General features: G+C 39.7%; 1 protein-coding gene across 1 annotated transcript in view; it reads left to right on the forward strand.

Moving 5' to 3' along the window:
- SPHKAP (SPHK1 interactor, AKAP domain containing) overlaps positions 1–17,290 on the forward strand; it is a 63,395-nt gene that overhangs the window by 32,106 nt on the left and 13,999 nt on the right. Inside the window, exons 4-6 of the mRNA XM_030456209.1 lie at positions 10,882–10,941; positions 13,872–14,006; positions 16,856–17,111. Of these exons, the coding sequence (XP_030312069.1) occupies positions 10,882–10,941; positions 13,872–14,006; positions 16,856–17,111 (451 nt within the window). The remainder of the gene's footprint in view (positions 1–10,881; positions 10,942–13,871; positions 14,007–16,855; positions 17,112–17,290) is intronic.

The following is a 17,290-nucleotide window of genomic DNA, read 5'->3' on the forward strand; positions in this document are numbered from 1 at the left end:
TCCTCACAGGACTTGTTCCCTGGACCTTTCTCCAACCTTGATTGCATCCTCTGGACACTCTCCATTAACTCAATGTCTTTCTTACAGTGAGGGGCCCAGAACTCAACACAGCACCTGAGGTGTGGCCTCACCAGAGTACAGGGGCATAGGCACTTCCCAAGTCCTTCTGGCCACAGGACTGATGCAGGCAAAGATGCCATTCATCTTCTTGGCCACCTAGGCACACAACTGTCAGGTTGTCAACCAACACCCCCAGGTCTTCCCCAAGCCTGTAGTGTTGCCAGTTGTTGTGACTGAAGTGCAGGACTCAGCATTTGGTTGAACCTCATGCATGATGGCTTCAATCCACCAACCCAGCCTGTCCAGGTCCCTCTGCAGAGCCTTCCTACCCCCCAGCAGATCAACACTCCCATCCAACTTGGTGTCACCTGCAAACTTACTGAGGTTGCATGCAATACCCTCATCTAGATCATTAAGATACTGAATGAGATTGGCCCCAAAACTGAGCCCTGGGGGATAACAATGGTGACCAGATATCAATGGGTTTTAACTCTGTTCAGCATCACTCTCTGGGCCCAGTATTCCACCCAGCAAAGAGGACACCTGTCTGTGCCATGAGCTGCCAGCTTCTCTAGGATAATAGAAGGCCCAGGCTTGGCTTCAAGCTGTTGTTTCCCAACCTGCCCTGCATCCTGCTCAGAGAAACTGTCAGCAGGTCCTACTTGGACAAGGATGGATTTCTGGATGGTTGGGAATTGCCTGATCTTACTTTGGTGAGATGAGGAAGGTAACAGCTGAGGGATCCCTGTCATGAAGTCTTCTGAGTTCTTTAGGTTGCATTGCACAAGGGGTACCTGAGCTTTCCCATGCTCTAAGGTTACCACTTAGGAATTCTCCTGCCTGGGTAGCACTGCTGCCTCGCCCTTCCATCTTTTTGCAAGCAGATACATTGCAGGCATCTCTAGTACTTCTAAAATATTAATTTTGTTTCTGCATTTCACAGCTGGTTCTGCTGCCAGAGTAATTTTGGCAAGTATAGAAATGAATGCAAGACAAACACTTCATCCAAATTTTAATGGATAATAAGCTCTGTCTTCCAGAAGATGATTTTTTGTTTTGAGTCACTATCTGGCTATTCCAACCACCTCATAAGACATATTCCAAATCCAGAGCCTCTTTAGCCACTTAAATATAGAAGATCAAAATCTACTTCGTGTGGAGAGCTCTTGCACCATTCCTGGTCTCCTATCTACCAAAGCATTGATCTATGCATGTTAGTTATAACTATTAAAGATCCAAAAAAAAGAACTGTTGAGAACCAATGGCAGGAAAAATAAGTAACCAAAATTTGGTCAATGTGGGAAAGGAAATTGTAGTGTAAAAGCAAATAACTGCAACATAACAGTAATGACTGGTAATTTTCAGTTCCCATATTTCTTATGAAATATCTTGGATCTCTACAAAAAGGAGGTATCAAACACATTCTTCTTCAGCAGGCATTTATCTCTATTCTTGGGGAAGAGAAACACTTGGAAACTACCAAATTATGTTCTTCCATCCCACGACAGCACAAAAATTCAACAGCAAGGGAGAAAATCAATTTTGCCTGCTTTTCAAGGCTACTCAGAAGTGTAGCAGTAGGAGGCTAAATAATAGTAACAACAAGGAAAAAAAAAAGTGAGAGAACACTCTATAGAATATTACCTGACACTCAGCAAATTTCAGCAAGCAGTTTGTGAACTCTTTGTGATCTCTCTTTCCCAGAAACCATAGGAAAGTGTCTTTTCCTCTACACCTTTCCGATGCAGGTGTCACAGCCTCACTGCTCTGCATGAAGACATTTTAAGAAGCACGCTATACAACCAGAAGGAACCTCAATGAAGATTACACATTAAACATCCTGAAAATGTATTGCACAAGAGCACCATACATGCACACTCCCACTCTGGATAATCCTTGTTTCCTCTTCATTAGGGAGTGACAGCACAGCTTTGTTTTTAAATAGCTGAGCAATTTGTGAGTGGGCCTGAGTGAGTGGAAAGTCTGCCTGCCCCCAGGCAGCTTGGCTCATTGCTCTGCTCCAGTTCAGTCTGCTGCTGGCTGCAGCAGCACAGCTTCTACTGAGCAAAATGAGCTGTTTCTTACACAGATAAACACACCTGCCAAATTACAGTGTAAGCAAGAACTCGGAGAACATTCTTGTATTGGAAGTTCTTTTGTGTGTAGCTTTGTGCTCTTATAGTTCAGCACATGAGATCTTACCTTCCACTTGAAGTGAAACCCAATTATTGCAGTTGAGTGTTCTGCCATACAGGTTTTGTTCTACAGAACTCAGGACCTTCTTGTGACAAAGTGTATGTTGACTTGCTCTTTGAACTAGAAGATTGACTGCATCTGTCTGCACAGCATCCATTTCATTATCATGGTGTTAGCATGTAGATGCATTATTTTTTCCCCTAGCTGCACTACGGAAAAGGTACCAGAGGCAAGCAAAAGCAGGGATGGGAATTTCTGTTTCATAGAGATCCTTACATTCTCAAATTAGAATTTATACTTCTTCTAAGCATAAATTAGAAAACAAGCAGGAACCTTACTTCAGACTGTTACTGAAAGTACCTAAAACTCCACTCCTGAAACTGGCTGAAATTTGTAACTACTTTTCCAAAAAGATCAATCCAATCCTCAGCTGAATGCTCAGATTTCTCATCTCTCGTTGCCCTTCTGCAAAGAAACTGGGAGCTACAAATCCCCTGTCTAGTCATCACCATGGAATCTTCCAGACCCTGCTCTATACAACATTCCCAGTTTAGGGATGATGCCACAGAACGCGTGTCAGGGATTCCCACAGTCCTGTTTGCACCACTGGTCTGGACCTCTAGGTTAAAGAAGGCCTTGAAGAGAGCAAATTCTGTCCTGATAAAAGTTTAAACAATTCTAAAATTTTCCAGCTTACATCTTAAACAGTGGATCTGGGAAGAGAAGCCCCTCCAGAACCATACCTTTCCCCCACTGTTTTTCTTTTGTGTTTTTTTCCCCTGGAAGGTGCTTAAAGGACTCTGTAAGAATAAATAAGTTATGTTTACTATTTCATAGTAGATTCAGGAAATCAACAGAACCAACTTCAACAGGGGCAACACCTAGATCCACCAAAAATACCTTTAACTAGACAAAACAGTGTTTTAAAGCAGTTGTTGAGCATAGAAATATTATGACAAGTAGTTGAATTAGACCTAAATTAGTTTGATTAAATATTTTTTTAAGAATTCAGGAAAATACCTCGGATTACAGCCTCCATGAAGAAACATTAGTATAGTTTCTGTTTGCTTGCTTACCTACAGAAATAGTTTCAGGCTCAACTGAGAGCAATGAAAGCAAATTCAAGTTGAGGTGAGGGCAAATCAAGAAGATCCGGGGGGAAAAGAAAATTTCAAAGTTCAGTTAAGGCTTTCTTTCTAATTATGCAGTGACATTTAGGGTTTTGAGAGTGCATATTTAAGATGTCAAATTAACTGTCTCAGAGAATCTTTTTAACGTGGCTGAATGACACATTCTGTGAGTATGGTAGGCACGGTGATTCATGATTTTATTTTCAAAAAATTTGTGGGATACGAGATGGTGGGATCTGATATTTTTATGGGTGCTAACACAAAGGAGCCCTCTAAAAATAGGCAGAGAGAAAGAGTGCAACACCAAAGCAATACCCTACTTATAAACAAGAGACAAACCCACAGGCCCACTCCTTTCAAGGACGTATTTGGCAACAAAACCTCCCCTCCTGGCACTGAGGGGCTAAAATAGAAAGAGAGAAGAGTCCAGTGTCTTGAAAGAGCCATGTCAAAAAACCTCCCACAGCAGCAGCCTTGCGGCAGCAGAAGCTGAGCACCAGGATTCTGCTTTTTTCAGAGCCAAACTGAAGCCCTGATGGTCTGTGGGAGGCAGGCAAGAACAAAGGCTGAAGGGTGGTATCTCTGATATGGAGACAGACTGCATTGCCACCAGTGCTGAGAGTGGAAGAAGGAAGAACTGGTGCTTCTTCCCCACCAGTGTTGCCTCCTGTGACTCCTCTGCAGTTGGCAGGATCTGGCATCTCATGTGCTTGACATGTCGTGCAAAGCTTCCATGCTGTGTGCTAGAGATTACAGCTTCCTTTCAATCAAGACACAGCTTATAAGTACACGTGGTAGAGGTCTCCATGGGGCAATCAGCAGTCAGTGTTAAGCTTCTTGGGTGATATTTATCTAACCTGACAATAGGCCAGAGGTCTCAGAGGTAAAAACTCCCAGAGGTTCCATGAATCTAGATGAAACTGGGAGATTTTAAGTGTGTCACCTGAGTGGGAGCTCAAGCCTTGTTCTAACAACAGAGAAACAAGAAAAAGCCAGACCTTCGGAGAAACTCTCCTGAAGGCAAAGTGGCAGCCAGCGCTTACACCTCAAGATGCTAAAAACATAACCTTGAAATGTTAATACACAGCCAAGCAGGCTTTTCTAATCCCAGCACTCACAGAAGCCATTCAGAAAATGGATTGTTTCCCACTTCACAAGCACAAGAAAGTGTAATATTTCTTCTTTTTCAAGCAAGTTTGCTGCTTCAGACTTCTACTTATCTATAAGCTAACAGCTAGGGCAGAGTTTCCCTGGATTTTGCAGGGCACACAAGAGCAGACAGATGCCATGCAAGTCTCCTTCAGCAGGAACAGAGGTCAGTCCCTGAAGGTTTAGTTGAAATGCCTGAAGCCACAGGCAACCATATGACATCTTTTTCAGAGAATTTCAGTCAGAAGTGATGAAAGGAGAGATTGGTGAGCCACAGCAGGAACAAAACCCCCACTGAAAGTCTGAGCTGGTGAGATCGGGCAATTAGACTTTTGTTTGAAACATACTGCTAAGAAGGGACAAACAAAGCAGAGGGCATCACTCCTGTTCTGGGCTGATCCTCAGCTCTGACATTTCTGTTTTTCTGCTTTCCTGTTACTGTTTTCCTTAGTAGTTCATGTCTTATCTTCACTGTCCTTTGTGTCACTGAACTGATGTAGGTTAACAGATCTCAGGATGCATTTAGAGACTAAATATTTCTGAATTTAGAAGCTACATCAAGCATTGTAAACTCAGAGTTGAGAACAGGGTATGTTATCTTGTGAAATGCAGTGGAAACCACCAGCTAGTTGCGAAGAGTTTGGTTTATGTGGAAAAAGTCTCTAACGAACAAAATGGTTCAGTCACAGAATAAATGGATTTTTTTATTTGTACTTTAACTTAACCAGGAGATTCCTACAGCGTGGCTGTTCAATACTGACAATAATGTGCATGGAGCTAAGAACACTGCAACCAAAATATCCCATTATAAAGCTTTAATTTTTGTTGCTTATAAACATTTGTTTATCCAGCCATAGCTGGATCTTCTGTGTGCTGAATGCAAGTAGTGTTAAGGGACAGATGAAACATTTCTTTACAGAGGGGAGAAAATGGGTTGGTCTTGATTTAAAAATTTTATCTCATGACTCAGGAAGCAAAAAGAAGCACTGGTACCTTCATGTCTCCTCCCTCAGTTCCCATCTCGTTTTCTCAAAAGCAGAGAGGACTTACAGAATGGTAAGCTTTTACTACAGAAGGATCTCACTAACTAGTGGAAGGAAGGGGCATGTTTTTTAATCTAGAGACAATAGTTTCTGATCCACTGGATCCAGTCCTGAAAACCTTTCACAAAAGGCTTTGAGGAGAGCTTTTTCAGTAGAGCTGTGGCAACTATTGAGCTGTGGATTTTGTCTGCAGTCCTGCAAAGTACCACCTCCCCATTCCTCCTTCCCCATCTGTAGTTTAGAACAAAGATAACTAAACCCAAGAAATCCCATCAGAGCTGCCCTACTGTGTTGAAGATCGTATGAGAAAGAGATATATGGTCTAAATAATAAATGTAGACTAACATTATACTACAAAACAGGGAAAAAAAGCCCCATATTTGGTATCATCACGAAGTGATAAGCATTACTGAGTTGTAGAGGCAAGTAATAAAAGAGCTAACTCAGTTTAAAGAAAAAAACAAATACAATTTTCTAGATATTGCTGCTTCAACAGCTTATACTCAGTTGCCCAGCACACAATTTACTCTTTTTCTCCCTCTGATAGATGTGCTTGGGCAGTGCCTGCCCCACAGACCTGGGGCAGGTGGAACCTGAGTCCTTTCATTCTGTCATATGGAATATTTTCACTCAACATCTTTGTTTAGCACAGTCATTTGCCTTTTTTAATTAGGCTTAGCAGCATTTTCTTCCTCATCCTGTTCAAGTACAGAAAATGCCTGTAGAGCATCATGGAATTGTTTGACATGCACAGATAAGCAGAATGGGTTTAAGTACTTATAGCTTGTTCATTTCCTTTTACTTCTAAATGACATCTTCAGAAAAAAAAAATATTTTTAGGAGTTTAGATCAACACTGAACCAAATGAACTATCTAGGTCTGTTGAAAAATTGTATTAATAATAATTGTAATTAATAATAATTTCTGCAGCTCCAATGAAAGAAGACTTCTACTCTCCAAAGTCGCAGTCATAATGAAAACCTGAGAGCAGCTTTTCCAGCACATGGATCAGAATAATGTTCTAGAAATCCTACAGAGAGGTGCAGACATGCTGGCCTAGAGATGTCAGCTGTAAAAGTTTTGAGTAAATAATTACAGTGAAAAGACCAAAGCCACAAATCAGCCCCCAAAATTAGCACAAGCAGCTTTCCTGCAAGCCCTACCAAACCTAAATGCTAAATAAATTCCTGATATCCCCGAGGTTATGAGATAATTTTATTTATTTAGTATGGGAAGGGTAATCTCATGGGACATGTTAGAACATTTATTTAGAAATCAGGATTTTACAGCTATTTTTTTCTCTTGCTAAAAAAAATAAATGGTACTTGAAATTGCTGTAATTACAAGACTCAAGAATCTCCAAGTTAAAAGAACAGAGAGGTCCTTATAGACAGGCTATAGATATAGATAGATATCACAAGAAGTCCAGGAGTCTTTATTTATCCTTCACATTAGCCTAAATAATTCAAGTGAAAATAAATGCAAGGTTCTTTTTGGTAGCTTGGCAGGCCACTATTTTGATAGCCACCAAAGCAAATTGTCTTGTCATACAGAGAGAAAAAAGAGGTGGCTACATGCTAGAATCTGCTTGAAAAGGCATTTTATGTCATCCTAATATAAGTCAAAAACATGTGAGTATTGCTGGTCATTTTCAAAGAGACAAAGCTCAGGAAATTTTTATTTTATTTTTTTTTTTAATGTTTCCTGTGGGTTACAGTGTGCTTTGTCTCAGATGCTTGGAGTAAAATGATATTTATTCTTAGGGTTTTCACTGCCTTCAGCTGCACATTCTATGAAATAGACACTGAGCATTCCAGGGAGTGATGCCTTGGAGCAGCTACATTTGCTTATTGTGCTGTGAGGAAGTTGTGTTGATCTGATTTTTTTAAAGGCAGGAGACACTGACTTTGGTGTAACAAAAGTTTAGAGCACCTGGATATTTTTAGTTTTGCAGGGATGAAATTAGAGTAAGGATAGGGCTCAGAATTCCAGACCTTCCAGCCCATCCCAAAATGCTTTGAGCAGAAATTAAGGAGGTCAAACACTCCATGAAACCCTTAAAACCAACTATCACAGCAATCAACTGCTGTAAAATTTCACAGCCCTCTTCATGAACTGTATCCTCACAATTCTATATGTTAAAAAGGATTAAAGTGTTCAGCAGCATAACAGAATATAAGAAACAATATGCATCCTGAGAAGAACCATTACCTGCCCAAAACATAGAAGAGAAACAACATGGAAATCAACACAAAGCATTTCTCCAAGGATAATGCTAAATAACTGGAACATCACTGCATTATTCTAAGAGGCATATTCCTCACATTGGGTACAAAGAGCAAGGAAAGATAAAAACAAGAGCAGACTTTTATATTTTTTTTACACTCAGCCTTCAACCATCTCTGCTGACTTAGTATTCTGACATAGAAGACTGGAAAATAAACAGATTTTCTTCTTAATTAAAAAAAACAAAAAAAAAACCAACCCCCCCCCCCCCCACATTTAATTAAAAAATCCCCAAGCTAGGACTTGTTTTAATTTCACCAAAAACTACAAGATATTGCATAGGACAAAGAAGAAGCCTTCCCTTGTTGTCAACTAGACAACAGAAGAGCCATTACCACTTCCTAAAAAAAACAGAAAAAAAAGTAGTTTGGCAATCTCTTACCTGGGGAAAATAGAAATGAACTGAAATAGACTTGATTTATTGTAATAAAGGAAAAATACCCTTTTTTTTTTTTTAACTGGTTTTAGTATTATACCTTTCAGTATTTCTTTCCTACCTGTGTGCACTTTTATCTAGGGAATATTGTAATGCCAGCTTTGGTTAACACAACTGGAATGAAAGCTTTAAGGAAAACAGAGACAAGAATATGTCTTTTTTTGTCATTCAGCTCTTAGCCAGCATTAATACTCTGATAAAAATGAAATTTCTTTATTCTTCTCAAGTGAGAGAACTGTGTTACACTTAGCAATTCCCCAAGGCAGTCTGTCCCTGTGTACCATATATTGTGTAAAGGACATTATATATCCTTAAGTGCTTTATAAACAGCTTGTCTTAAAATGTAGTTCTTTTAAGAAGTAATCATTTGAATTTGAAGACAGTGGATGCTGAAGTGTTTGCAGAGTTTCTGACTCAAGAGCAGATTTCATGACTTGAAATTGTTGATCTAGAGAACTCACTTCATGCACCTCTTACCAGTCACAGAAATGATCATGCAATAGGGGAAGAAAAGGGGAAAAAATACAGGAAAAAAGGGGGGGAAATGCTCTTTTTATATATGATCCTGGAAGACTTCTTCAAGATGAAAGTTCAGCAAGTCAGTGATAATAATCTGCCTGGCACTGTCCTGGTAGAAATGCATGGAGAGTTTTATGAAGAGGAGGCTTTAATGTAGAAGAATCAATTCAATGTATTCAGTGTAGAAGAATCTGCACAGTAAATATTATTTTATCTGCTAATTTTATTTTTTTATTTATATTTATTTTATTTATTTTTATATATTATTTTTATCTGCTAAATATTATGTATATCTGCTATATACAATATTATTTTGTATTAAATGGTTTCTGGGTATTCATGCTGCTTCTGACAGTATTGAGACTCTGGATTTGAGTGCAGCAGCTCACCAAAAGAAAAGTCTTGTTGTCACTTAGAAACACTCCTGAACCAAAAGTAGGTATCAACAGGGAAGTTGTGGGTGAAAAGCCAGAATTTCAGTGCTGATTTTTTCCTTTTTTTGTATTAAATAACACCATTTCATTTTTGTGGGTTTTTTCCTTCCAAAATAAGTAATTCCTAAGCCAGAAAAAAGGCAATATCTCTATGTTTCTGCATGGCTGTTTTTAGCTTTTAAGCTTATGTTATTTAGCTTTAATTACCTTCTCAAAATTAAAACAAACCAGCAACCCCCTCCCCACTTCAAATAACAGATATTCCTACTCATCCTCTTATTTCTCCTGCTGTGGCACCAGTGAGTTTTATACCACACACACCACAGGAAACAGATGACAACTTTTTGGCTGCTGACAAAGAAGACACTTTTAGGATGTAGTCAGTGTCACTTGTGGGAATGCAGAGAACACTGCCAAGACCCAACACATAGGTAGCAAGGGACAAAAAAAGGTTTGTCACAGTCAACTGGATGGATGGACTGTGCCCAGAGACCTGACTATTCCTGGGTACCTTCTTCCCAAAGCTTTCCCACTGAATCCAGTACAAAACTGACTTGAGAAACTGGACCCAGACCTGCCAGGGCTCCTTCCCTGGTTGCCAAATTAACAGTGGCATCAGCCAAGGCACCTCTGGGCTCAGAAATCATGGATCACTGTGGGCACTGGGCAAGGAGACGTGTTAACCAGAAGGATAATTTTCTCATGCTTTGTAATAACCACCTGATGTGTAAAATGCCTACCTCTAAAATTCTAGAGGAAAGGAAGACAAATTTTTGTCTGTATAATGAACTGGAATGTGGTTAGGACAGTATATTGCCAGGGGATATTTGTAGGATTTCACAGCTTAGAAATTTGGGTAACTCTTCATTCAAGTTGGCCATCAAATGCAGATGACCCTAGCATATCCTAACTGGTGACATTGTCAGGCAGAGAAACATTTTTCCCAAAATCATAAAAATGTTGGAAAGTGTGTTTTTAAGTGCATATACAGATGCCATTAATCTATTTAAAAGGGCAAAAACCTTACTTTTTCAGTGTGCTTTTTTTTGGGTTTTTTTGTACAATGGCTGGGTCTTTCCATCTGCTGTGCTGGCTGTTACTGCAGATGGTCATAATCTGTACATGTGCATATATAAACTGAAATCAGTCTTGTCCTGGGGTAAAAAAAGGCACACAACAGGAGTTCAGATGCCTAACACAAGAATATTGGTGAAGGGGGATGCATTTTAGTTTTCTAGTGAGAACTGACATAGAATTAGAGAAAGAAACAAACTGCTTGCTGGAGGGAACTTCTGGATCTGCACTTTATTTGGAATTAGGTGTTGGTTTTAACTCAGACCTGAATCTGTGCCAGCTTTTGGCTTTAATCAAGACAAGAGCAAATTCTCACAATCTTGTAAAGAGATATCCACAGAACAAGGAATCATTCCAGCTCCTGATTCTATTCCTGAATCTAACTCAGAAACGAAGCTGGAAGAGAGATTTTCTTTGCTAACATTTCAAACTGCTTTGTGTTAGGAAAAAGCTTCACACGCTCAACCACAAGGATGCAAAGGGAACATACATTGAATTTAAAAGGGTTGCTGCCATTCTAATGTGACTTTGTTGCTTTTTTTCTCTTATTACAGGTTTGTTTTGTGAACTTAGATGCAAACAGTGATGACTGCAGCGATGAGCAAGTGAAACAGGTAACAGCTCAGGTCAGAATAACAATCCCAGCAGGTCTAGGCAGCTACACCAGGACTCTCCAACACAAACACAGCTCAAAATTCTTTGGTCAAATCAAAACAATCTCTAGATTTTTAATCCTTACAGAGAGCAAAGCATCAGGAAGCTGAAATTTTCTCAATGCCAGGTCATATTTAATAGCTTTTATTACTGCTATCCCAGAAGTATCTTAGGGATTGTAGCAGCCTGTGAGTCCAGAGCAGTTATCATGGAAATGCACTTCTTGCTCAGCCTTGGTTTTAGCAGAAAATTGAATGTGGATATGTCATACATCTATTTTTTTTATTTTGATGTAATACAAGATTAAAATGATTTTTGATGTCTCTTTCCTGCTGCCAAAAAGGCTTGAAGAATCTTATACTCATTTAGGTCTTGTCCAGCACCCAGTCTCATGCAGACTCTTGATAGCTGGTTTACATGGTCTTAAAACATAAACAGATAAAACAGAGCTAAAGGTGTAATTTACCTGTCTGACTCAGAGTTTGGAAGGTGGATGGAAAACACTGTTTTTAAAAAAATGAAAAATAAAGAGAAAAAGCTCCACCTTTTAACAAACACTGAGACAAGCTACATTATGATGTGGTATTTAAAATATAGACCAGCAAAAAAACCCCAAACTCGGACCTGAGGAAGTCACATTTGAAAGATACAGCCTGGTGTCAGTTTACCTCTTCCTTTTTTTACATCATCCTGGCCTGATACCCATGATCAACAAAGCAAAGTGGCACTAATATGTGGTAAGTGAACAAACGTAGGCTCTCCTGACAATACCCAGGGAGTTCCTCAGTAAAATATGGTGGTTAGTTATGGTTAATGAGCTAAAAAAGACCTTTAGCTAACAGGAGGACAGTGAATGCTGGGATCTTGCTGTGTCCTGCAAGTCCTTTGTTAGCAGAAGATATTTTTCTGTCCTGTTTTCTGCATCCTGGATCTGTGAAAATTTCAACCTCAAACCCAGATGTGGCTTCCTGCAGCAAAATGTTTTGCTGTTGACTCAGCTGGTCAGCTGTGTGGAACAGCCTGAGAGGTTTGACTTGACTCAGTCCACAGAAGTACTAGTTATTTTCTAATCAGCAATGGTTTTATTGTTGCTTTCAATGTTTTTTAAGGACCATAAGCTTTAGCAAGTCGTAAGGAAATACCAGAGGCTTCTCCCTCAATTTTAAAGTTAGATATCTGGAAATACCTGACCACACTTCACCAAGATGGGTGCTGGTGCATCCCTTAGCCATGACTGGGACGTGATACTTTTCCTTTTCAGTGCAGGTAATAAAAAAATTCCCTGCTGGCACAGGTACTGTGTATTCTTTAAGAGGAAACTCACTCATCACAGTTTTTGTGTATAATCTACATTTGTGTAAAATAGCTTTGAGCAGGGTGATTTTTACACAGCACACTAATGTGGCACAAGCATTTCATAGAAGAATTTTAAAGCTGTTAGCATAGCTGCTTTTTGCATGAAGTATATAACTGTTTAAGGAATGGCTGTTGTTCAGAATTTGCAGTACCCTTTGAACCTTTCTATTCTGAAAAAAAAGATAAGGAACTTAAGTAAAAGACACACAAAATGTCATCATTTCCTACCTAAGCAATCTGATAAAATGTGGTAGTTTAGGCTGTAGAAAAATACAGATACATAGATAAATGTGTGTTTAGCAGAAAGGTTATAATTTGAAAAAAGAAAAGGATTTTTTTTCTGTACTATTCTGAAATGTCAAATTGAATCGAAGCACTGAATTTAGTTATGTCAAATATAAATACTTAGCCTCATCTGAAGATCAGTTGACAGAAAAGTGAATTGTTCCCCAAAACCAAATTAGATTTGCTAAGGCAGAAAGTTTTATTATATCTAAATCACTCTGAGAAGAAATAACAGTATTGCAAGCTTATTATTTTGAAGATGAAAAAGTGAAGCATCCTAGTATTGCAGAGCAACAAAAGCACCCAGCTGGGTGCCCAGGATCTGCATTCCCTCAATGGCTTTGCCATTTGGTGGGCTCTGTTATCACAGAAAATGGAGCTGGCATTTACTGCCTCTGTAAGGAGGGTTCCTTGATTCCCTGTTCATAGAAGCAGCACTCTGAGATCCTTGGCAGGAAGGAATTGGAAGCAGCCTCAGTGTAGGTCCTGTCCTTTTGGTCTTTGTACCTCAATGAGCAGAGATGTCACCTGCACATCTCTGGGGACTCCTGGCAGGAGCACAGTGCAAACCCACTCTGTACCAGAGCATCACTGGGGCTGTGACCATTGCCACTTCTGGCTCTACCAATTACACAGCAGGTACAAAACTACTGTGTTGTTATAAATAAAAAAGGTCATGAAATTGTCCAGTGGAACAGTAAGACAAACATGGATGTTGCTTCTGGGCATTAAAAACTTTGCTATGCCAGGTTTAGTATTGCATCAATTTGATCAGCAATTTTCATCCAACTTTCACTTTGGTTTCCTGTTTGTCACATGCCTGGAGGAAAACCAGATTTGTCCTATCCTCATTACCACACTCACTGAGTCTTTTCTGCTTTAGCCAGTGGCAGACACAGTACTCCAGTCTCTTAGGAACTCCCTCCTAAAAGGAAGGCCAAGGATTTAGATGCACAGATACAATCAAAGCTGTTTAGCAAGTGACAATGTACAGGGTGAGAAATTGTGAGAAACTGTCCTCCTGGACAGTTGTGCATTATTTTACACTGTCACCAGTGTCTTGCCTACCAGCTCAAAAGGAAGATGGTGCATTTTCATTATGCCAGTTCTATTTTTAATTGTCTCAAAGTGTTAAGTTCAAACAAAGTTTCCAATAAGATGCCTAAGTATTTAATTTTGCTATTTCTGAATATAACCGTGCAACTCAGGCTTCATTACCTGAGACCAAAATCTATCTTTCATCCTACAGAGGCTGATCAGTGTCTCTCCAAATCTCCCCAAACTTATCAGCTCAATCAATGTACAGCCACCAAAGGAAAATGAAATAGTCCTGCTGAGTGGATTAGCATCAGGAAACCTTCAGGCTGAATATGAAGTTCCCCAGGTAAGAATAAAGCTCATCTTTAAGATCACAATCACACCTGGGAAAGATGGAATTAGGAAAATGGAAAAAATAAAAGGAAGCTGAAAGAAAAAAACCTTGCACCGGTTTAAGAGATGAGGGGGAATTCGCAAGCATGAAAATAAATGTGACTAAAAAAAGGCTGTTAAGTGAGTGTAGCAAAGGGGGGACATAAAGATAGGACAGAGATCCTGCTATTCCCTCTGGATTGTGTGGATGTCTGGCTTGCAGCTGATAATGCTTTAAGCCCTATTAGCAGCTGATCCTTCAGGGAAGGCAGGCACTGGTGGCAGAGTTGACTCATAAGCCCAGATGTCAAGAGCAGCAGGAGTCAGAAGGGCAGCACAGGGAGGGAAGGGAAGATGTAACACTTTTTCTGTGCTTAGCTCAACTGGGGCACAGCTCCTACAGCCTCCCTTTCAAGTGAAACCTTGCTAATTCCCACTTTTGTTCCCAATCTGTCTTCTCCCACACATGCAGCTTGGCAAAGTCCTGACTATAGGACTTGAAGATCCTAGAGGCTACTGTAAGCCTGGCTGTGACAATGGAAAATACCAAGCTACATGAATAATGTTAGAGCTGATAACCCACTTAGCTTCTGTCAACTTAAAAAGCAATTAATGCATTAATTAAAATTTAACATTGAAAGGAGCTAAAGGCAAAGCTCTCGTGCTAACTCCTTCACTCCCATTATTGCCAATAATATGGAATCTGAGAGTCAAGAATTCCTTTTGCTGGCATCACATAGCAAAAGGAAGCAAAAAAACCCATTTACTTAAAGGTATCAACACCTTATTGTAGTAAAAAAGCTTTTATTCCTTCCATTCTTCTTATCCTTTATCCCTGTTCATGTCTTTGAAATACTTCAGTAGTTTTTGGCCTGATTCTGATCTCATTTAGCCAAACATGAAGTGGGAACATTGTCATTCCAACTGCAGAGTCATCCTGGAGTATAAAATTGCCTTATCAAACTTAACACATGAACTTGTATGCAAAAATCTTCATGAAAGAGGCCCTGAAAGAGCTGTATTACAAGATCATTGAATTTTATGTTTTACCAAGAAGCTCATCTTTAAACAGAGAAATTGCCTGGTGATTGGGCTTTCTTGCCACTTGTAACTTTAGAAAAACCAGAAAAAAATACAAGCACAAGCCTGTGGTGGGAAAATTCCAACTTCAAACCCTGCTTCCCTGGGGGGAAGATGCTGCAATACACACAAGGGTATTTCATGGCCTGAACAAGATGACTCAAGTACCCAAAGTCATCCCCATTTCCAAAAAACTCTGGCCATCAGGACCTGGAAGCCTTCTCTGAGAGAATGGTTCTGGCCTGAGACAAATCAGAACTAACATAAATTTTTGCCTTTTAAGATGGAGAAAAGCTTTGCCTCGAGTCTGGGTGAGATTTATTGGCCAGATAAGCACAGGCCAAGTTCATCCTTACATTTGTTTGGCTTTCTAGAGATTTTTGTTTGGAAGGATACTCACATAGTTTTCATAGAAGGATTTTTATTCTGCTCTCCCCCTCAGCCCTTTTCACAAGTACAAGTCTGCTGTGGACTGGAGAAACAGCAGGGGAATGCTTGATCTAAGACTGCATCTGTTTTTAATAACTACTTTCAAAATACAGTGTATGCTCAAGTCTGATTTAGCAACTATTTCTTAGCATCTAGTTGAAAAAAAAAATCTCCCTTTTCAGTTTTAATTACAACACACTAATTTATCTGATTTTCTGCTCAGACATTTTTTTATATGGAAAGGAAGAGGAAGCTAAAACAAGATTCTATTCCAAAAAAATACTCATCCCACTCCTCTTGTTAGTAGATATTTTCTTTGCATTCACACCCAAAGACAAAAGATGTAGCATAGAATTACATTCTCTTAGATACTCTGCAAATACACAAGGGGTCCAGGGCATCTTTTGCACTGCTTGAAATCCACCACCTTGATCCAGAGCTTACTTCACTCTAGCTGGCTCCTTCCCAGGGCCTGGAGTTCAAGCAGAAGATCACAAGCTGCCAGAGCTTGGCTTTGCTTCAGACTACATCCATACCACAGAAGTAGTCCCATGCAGAGATACCAACTTAGCCCTGTGGTTGGAGAAATATCCAACAGTTTAAATATCAATAAAATGAACATAACAAGAGCTCCTTTCTCTTAGTTGCTGCCCAACTTTGAGCTTAATTCTACAGTTTCTCTGGATAAGGCAGTTTTATACAGGGGCTTGGCACAGTGTGCAGCAGAGCTCCATTGCCAGTGGGAGGTTAAACTGGTCTGAAATCATGGGGCTTTGGGCAAATAAGGGATGTGAGGAAAAAGAGCTAAGGAAATAAAACACCATTTTAAAAAGTCTGTAGGGATAGCTAAAGGTAATTTGCTCTTAACAGTCTCACCAGCCAGTACTTACAGGGCTGCAACAGAAATTTTTTGGACAAGAAACTGATGCCCTCAAACTGTTCCCTTAAGAGACAGGCAACACCATGTGGTGTGAGGCTGCTAATAACAGTTTGTCAGATGACTAACTCTGACATGGATAAAAGCAAAAAACCTCTGTCATTAAGTTGGGTTAAAACAACTTGGTAATTTCAAAAAATAAAGATGCCCCTGTGATACACATGGGTTCTTCACTAAAACTTGTGAATAACAAAAGCTGTCGGTCCAAGCAGTCTTATTTTGGGGTATATGTAACTGCATGCTGTGCTAAAAACATCTAAATGACAAAATAGATTGAATCTTTGCAACAGAACATTCCTGGGATGTTCATAGAGAGGGAAGATTAAAATAAGTTTCTTTTTAATTAAATAACTATTTGAGATTCTTTTCCCCTCCAGTGTCCTTGGCTGGCAGATGTCTGCTTGGTTCAGTGTGCAAGGGGGGACAGGAAAAACAGTGCAAGCTGCATCATTTTTGAAATAAACAAGTTTCTGATTGGACTTGAGCTCGTTCAGGAGAGACAGCTGCAGATAGAAGCTCATGTCTTAAAGCCTGAGGATGACACAAACTGCTCAGTGTCCTCAATAGAAGAAGATTTCCTCACAGCATCTGAACACCTCGAGGATGACAACGAGGCTGAGGAATATAAAACTGGTAAAAGCAATGGGACTGAGCATAATTCTGCTATTGTTCATTCAGCAAAACACCACCAGCAATACTCACAGAAACTGCACTTGCTATTAATTCCTGCATATATTTAGTTGTAATTTAGAAAACGAACAGCCATTCATATTTTTAAATTGTTGTTCCAAGATGAGGATGTGTGGCTGTGT

Source organism: Calypte anna, chromosome 9, assembly GCF_003957555.1.
Source record: "Calypte anna isolate BGI_N300 chromosome 9, bCalAnn1_v1.p, whole genome shotgun sequence".
NCBI lineage: Eukaryota > Metazoa > Chordata > Aves > Apodiformes > Trochilidae > Calypte > Calypte anna.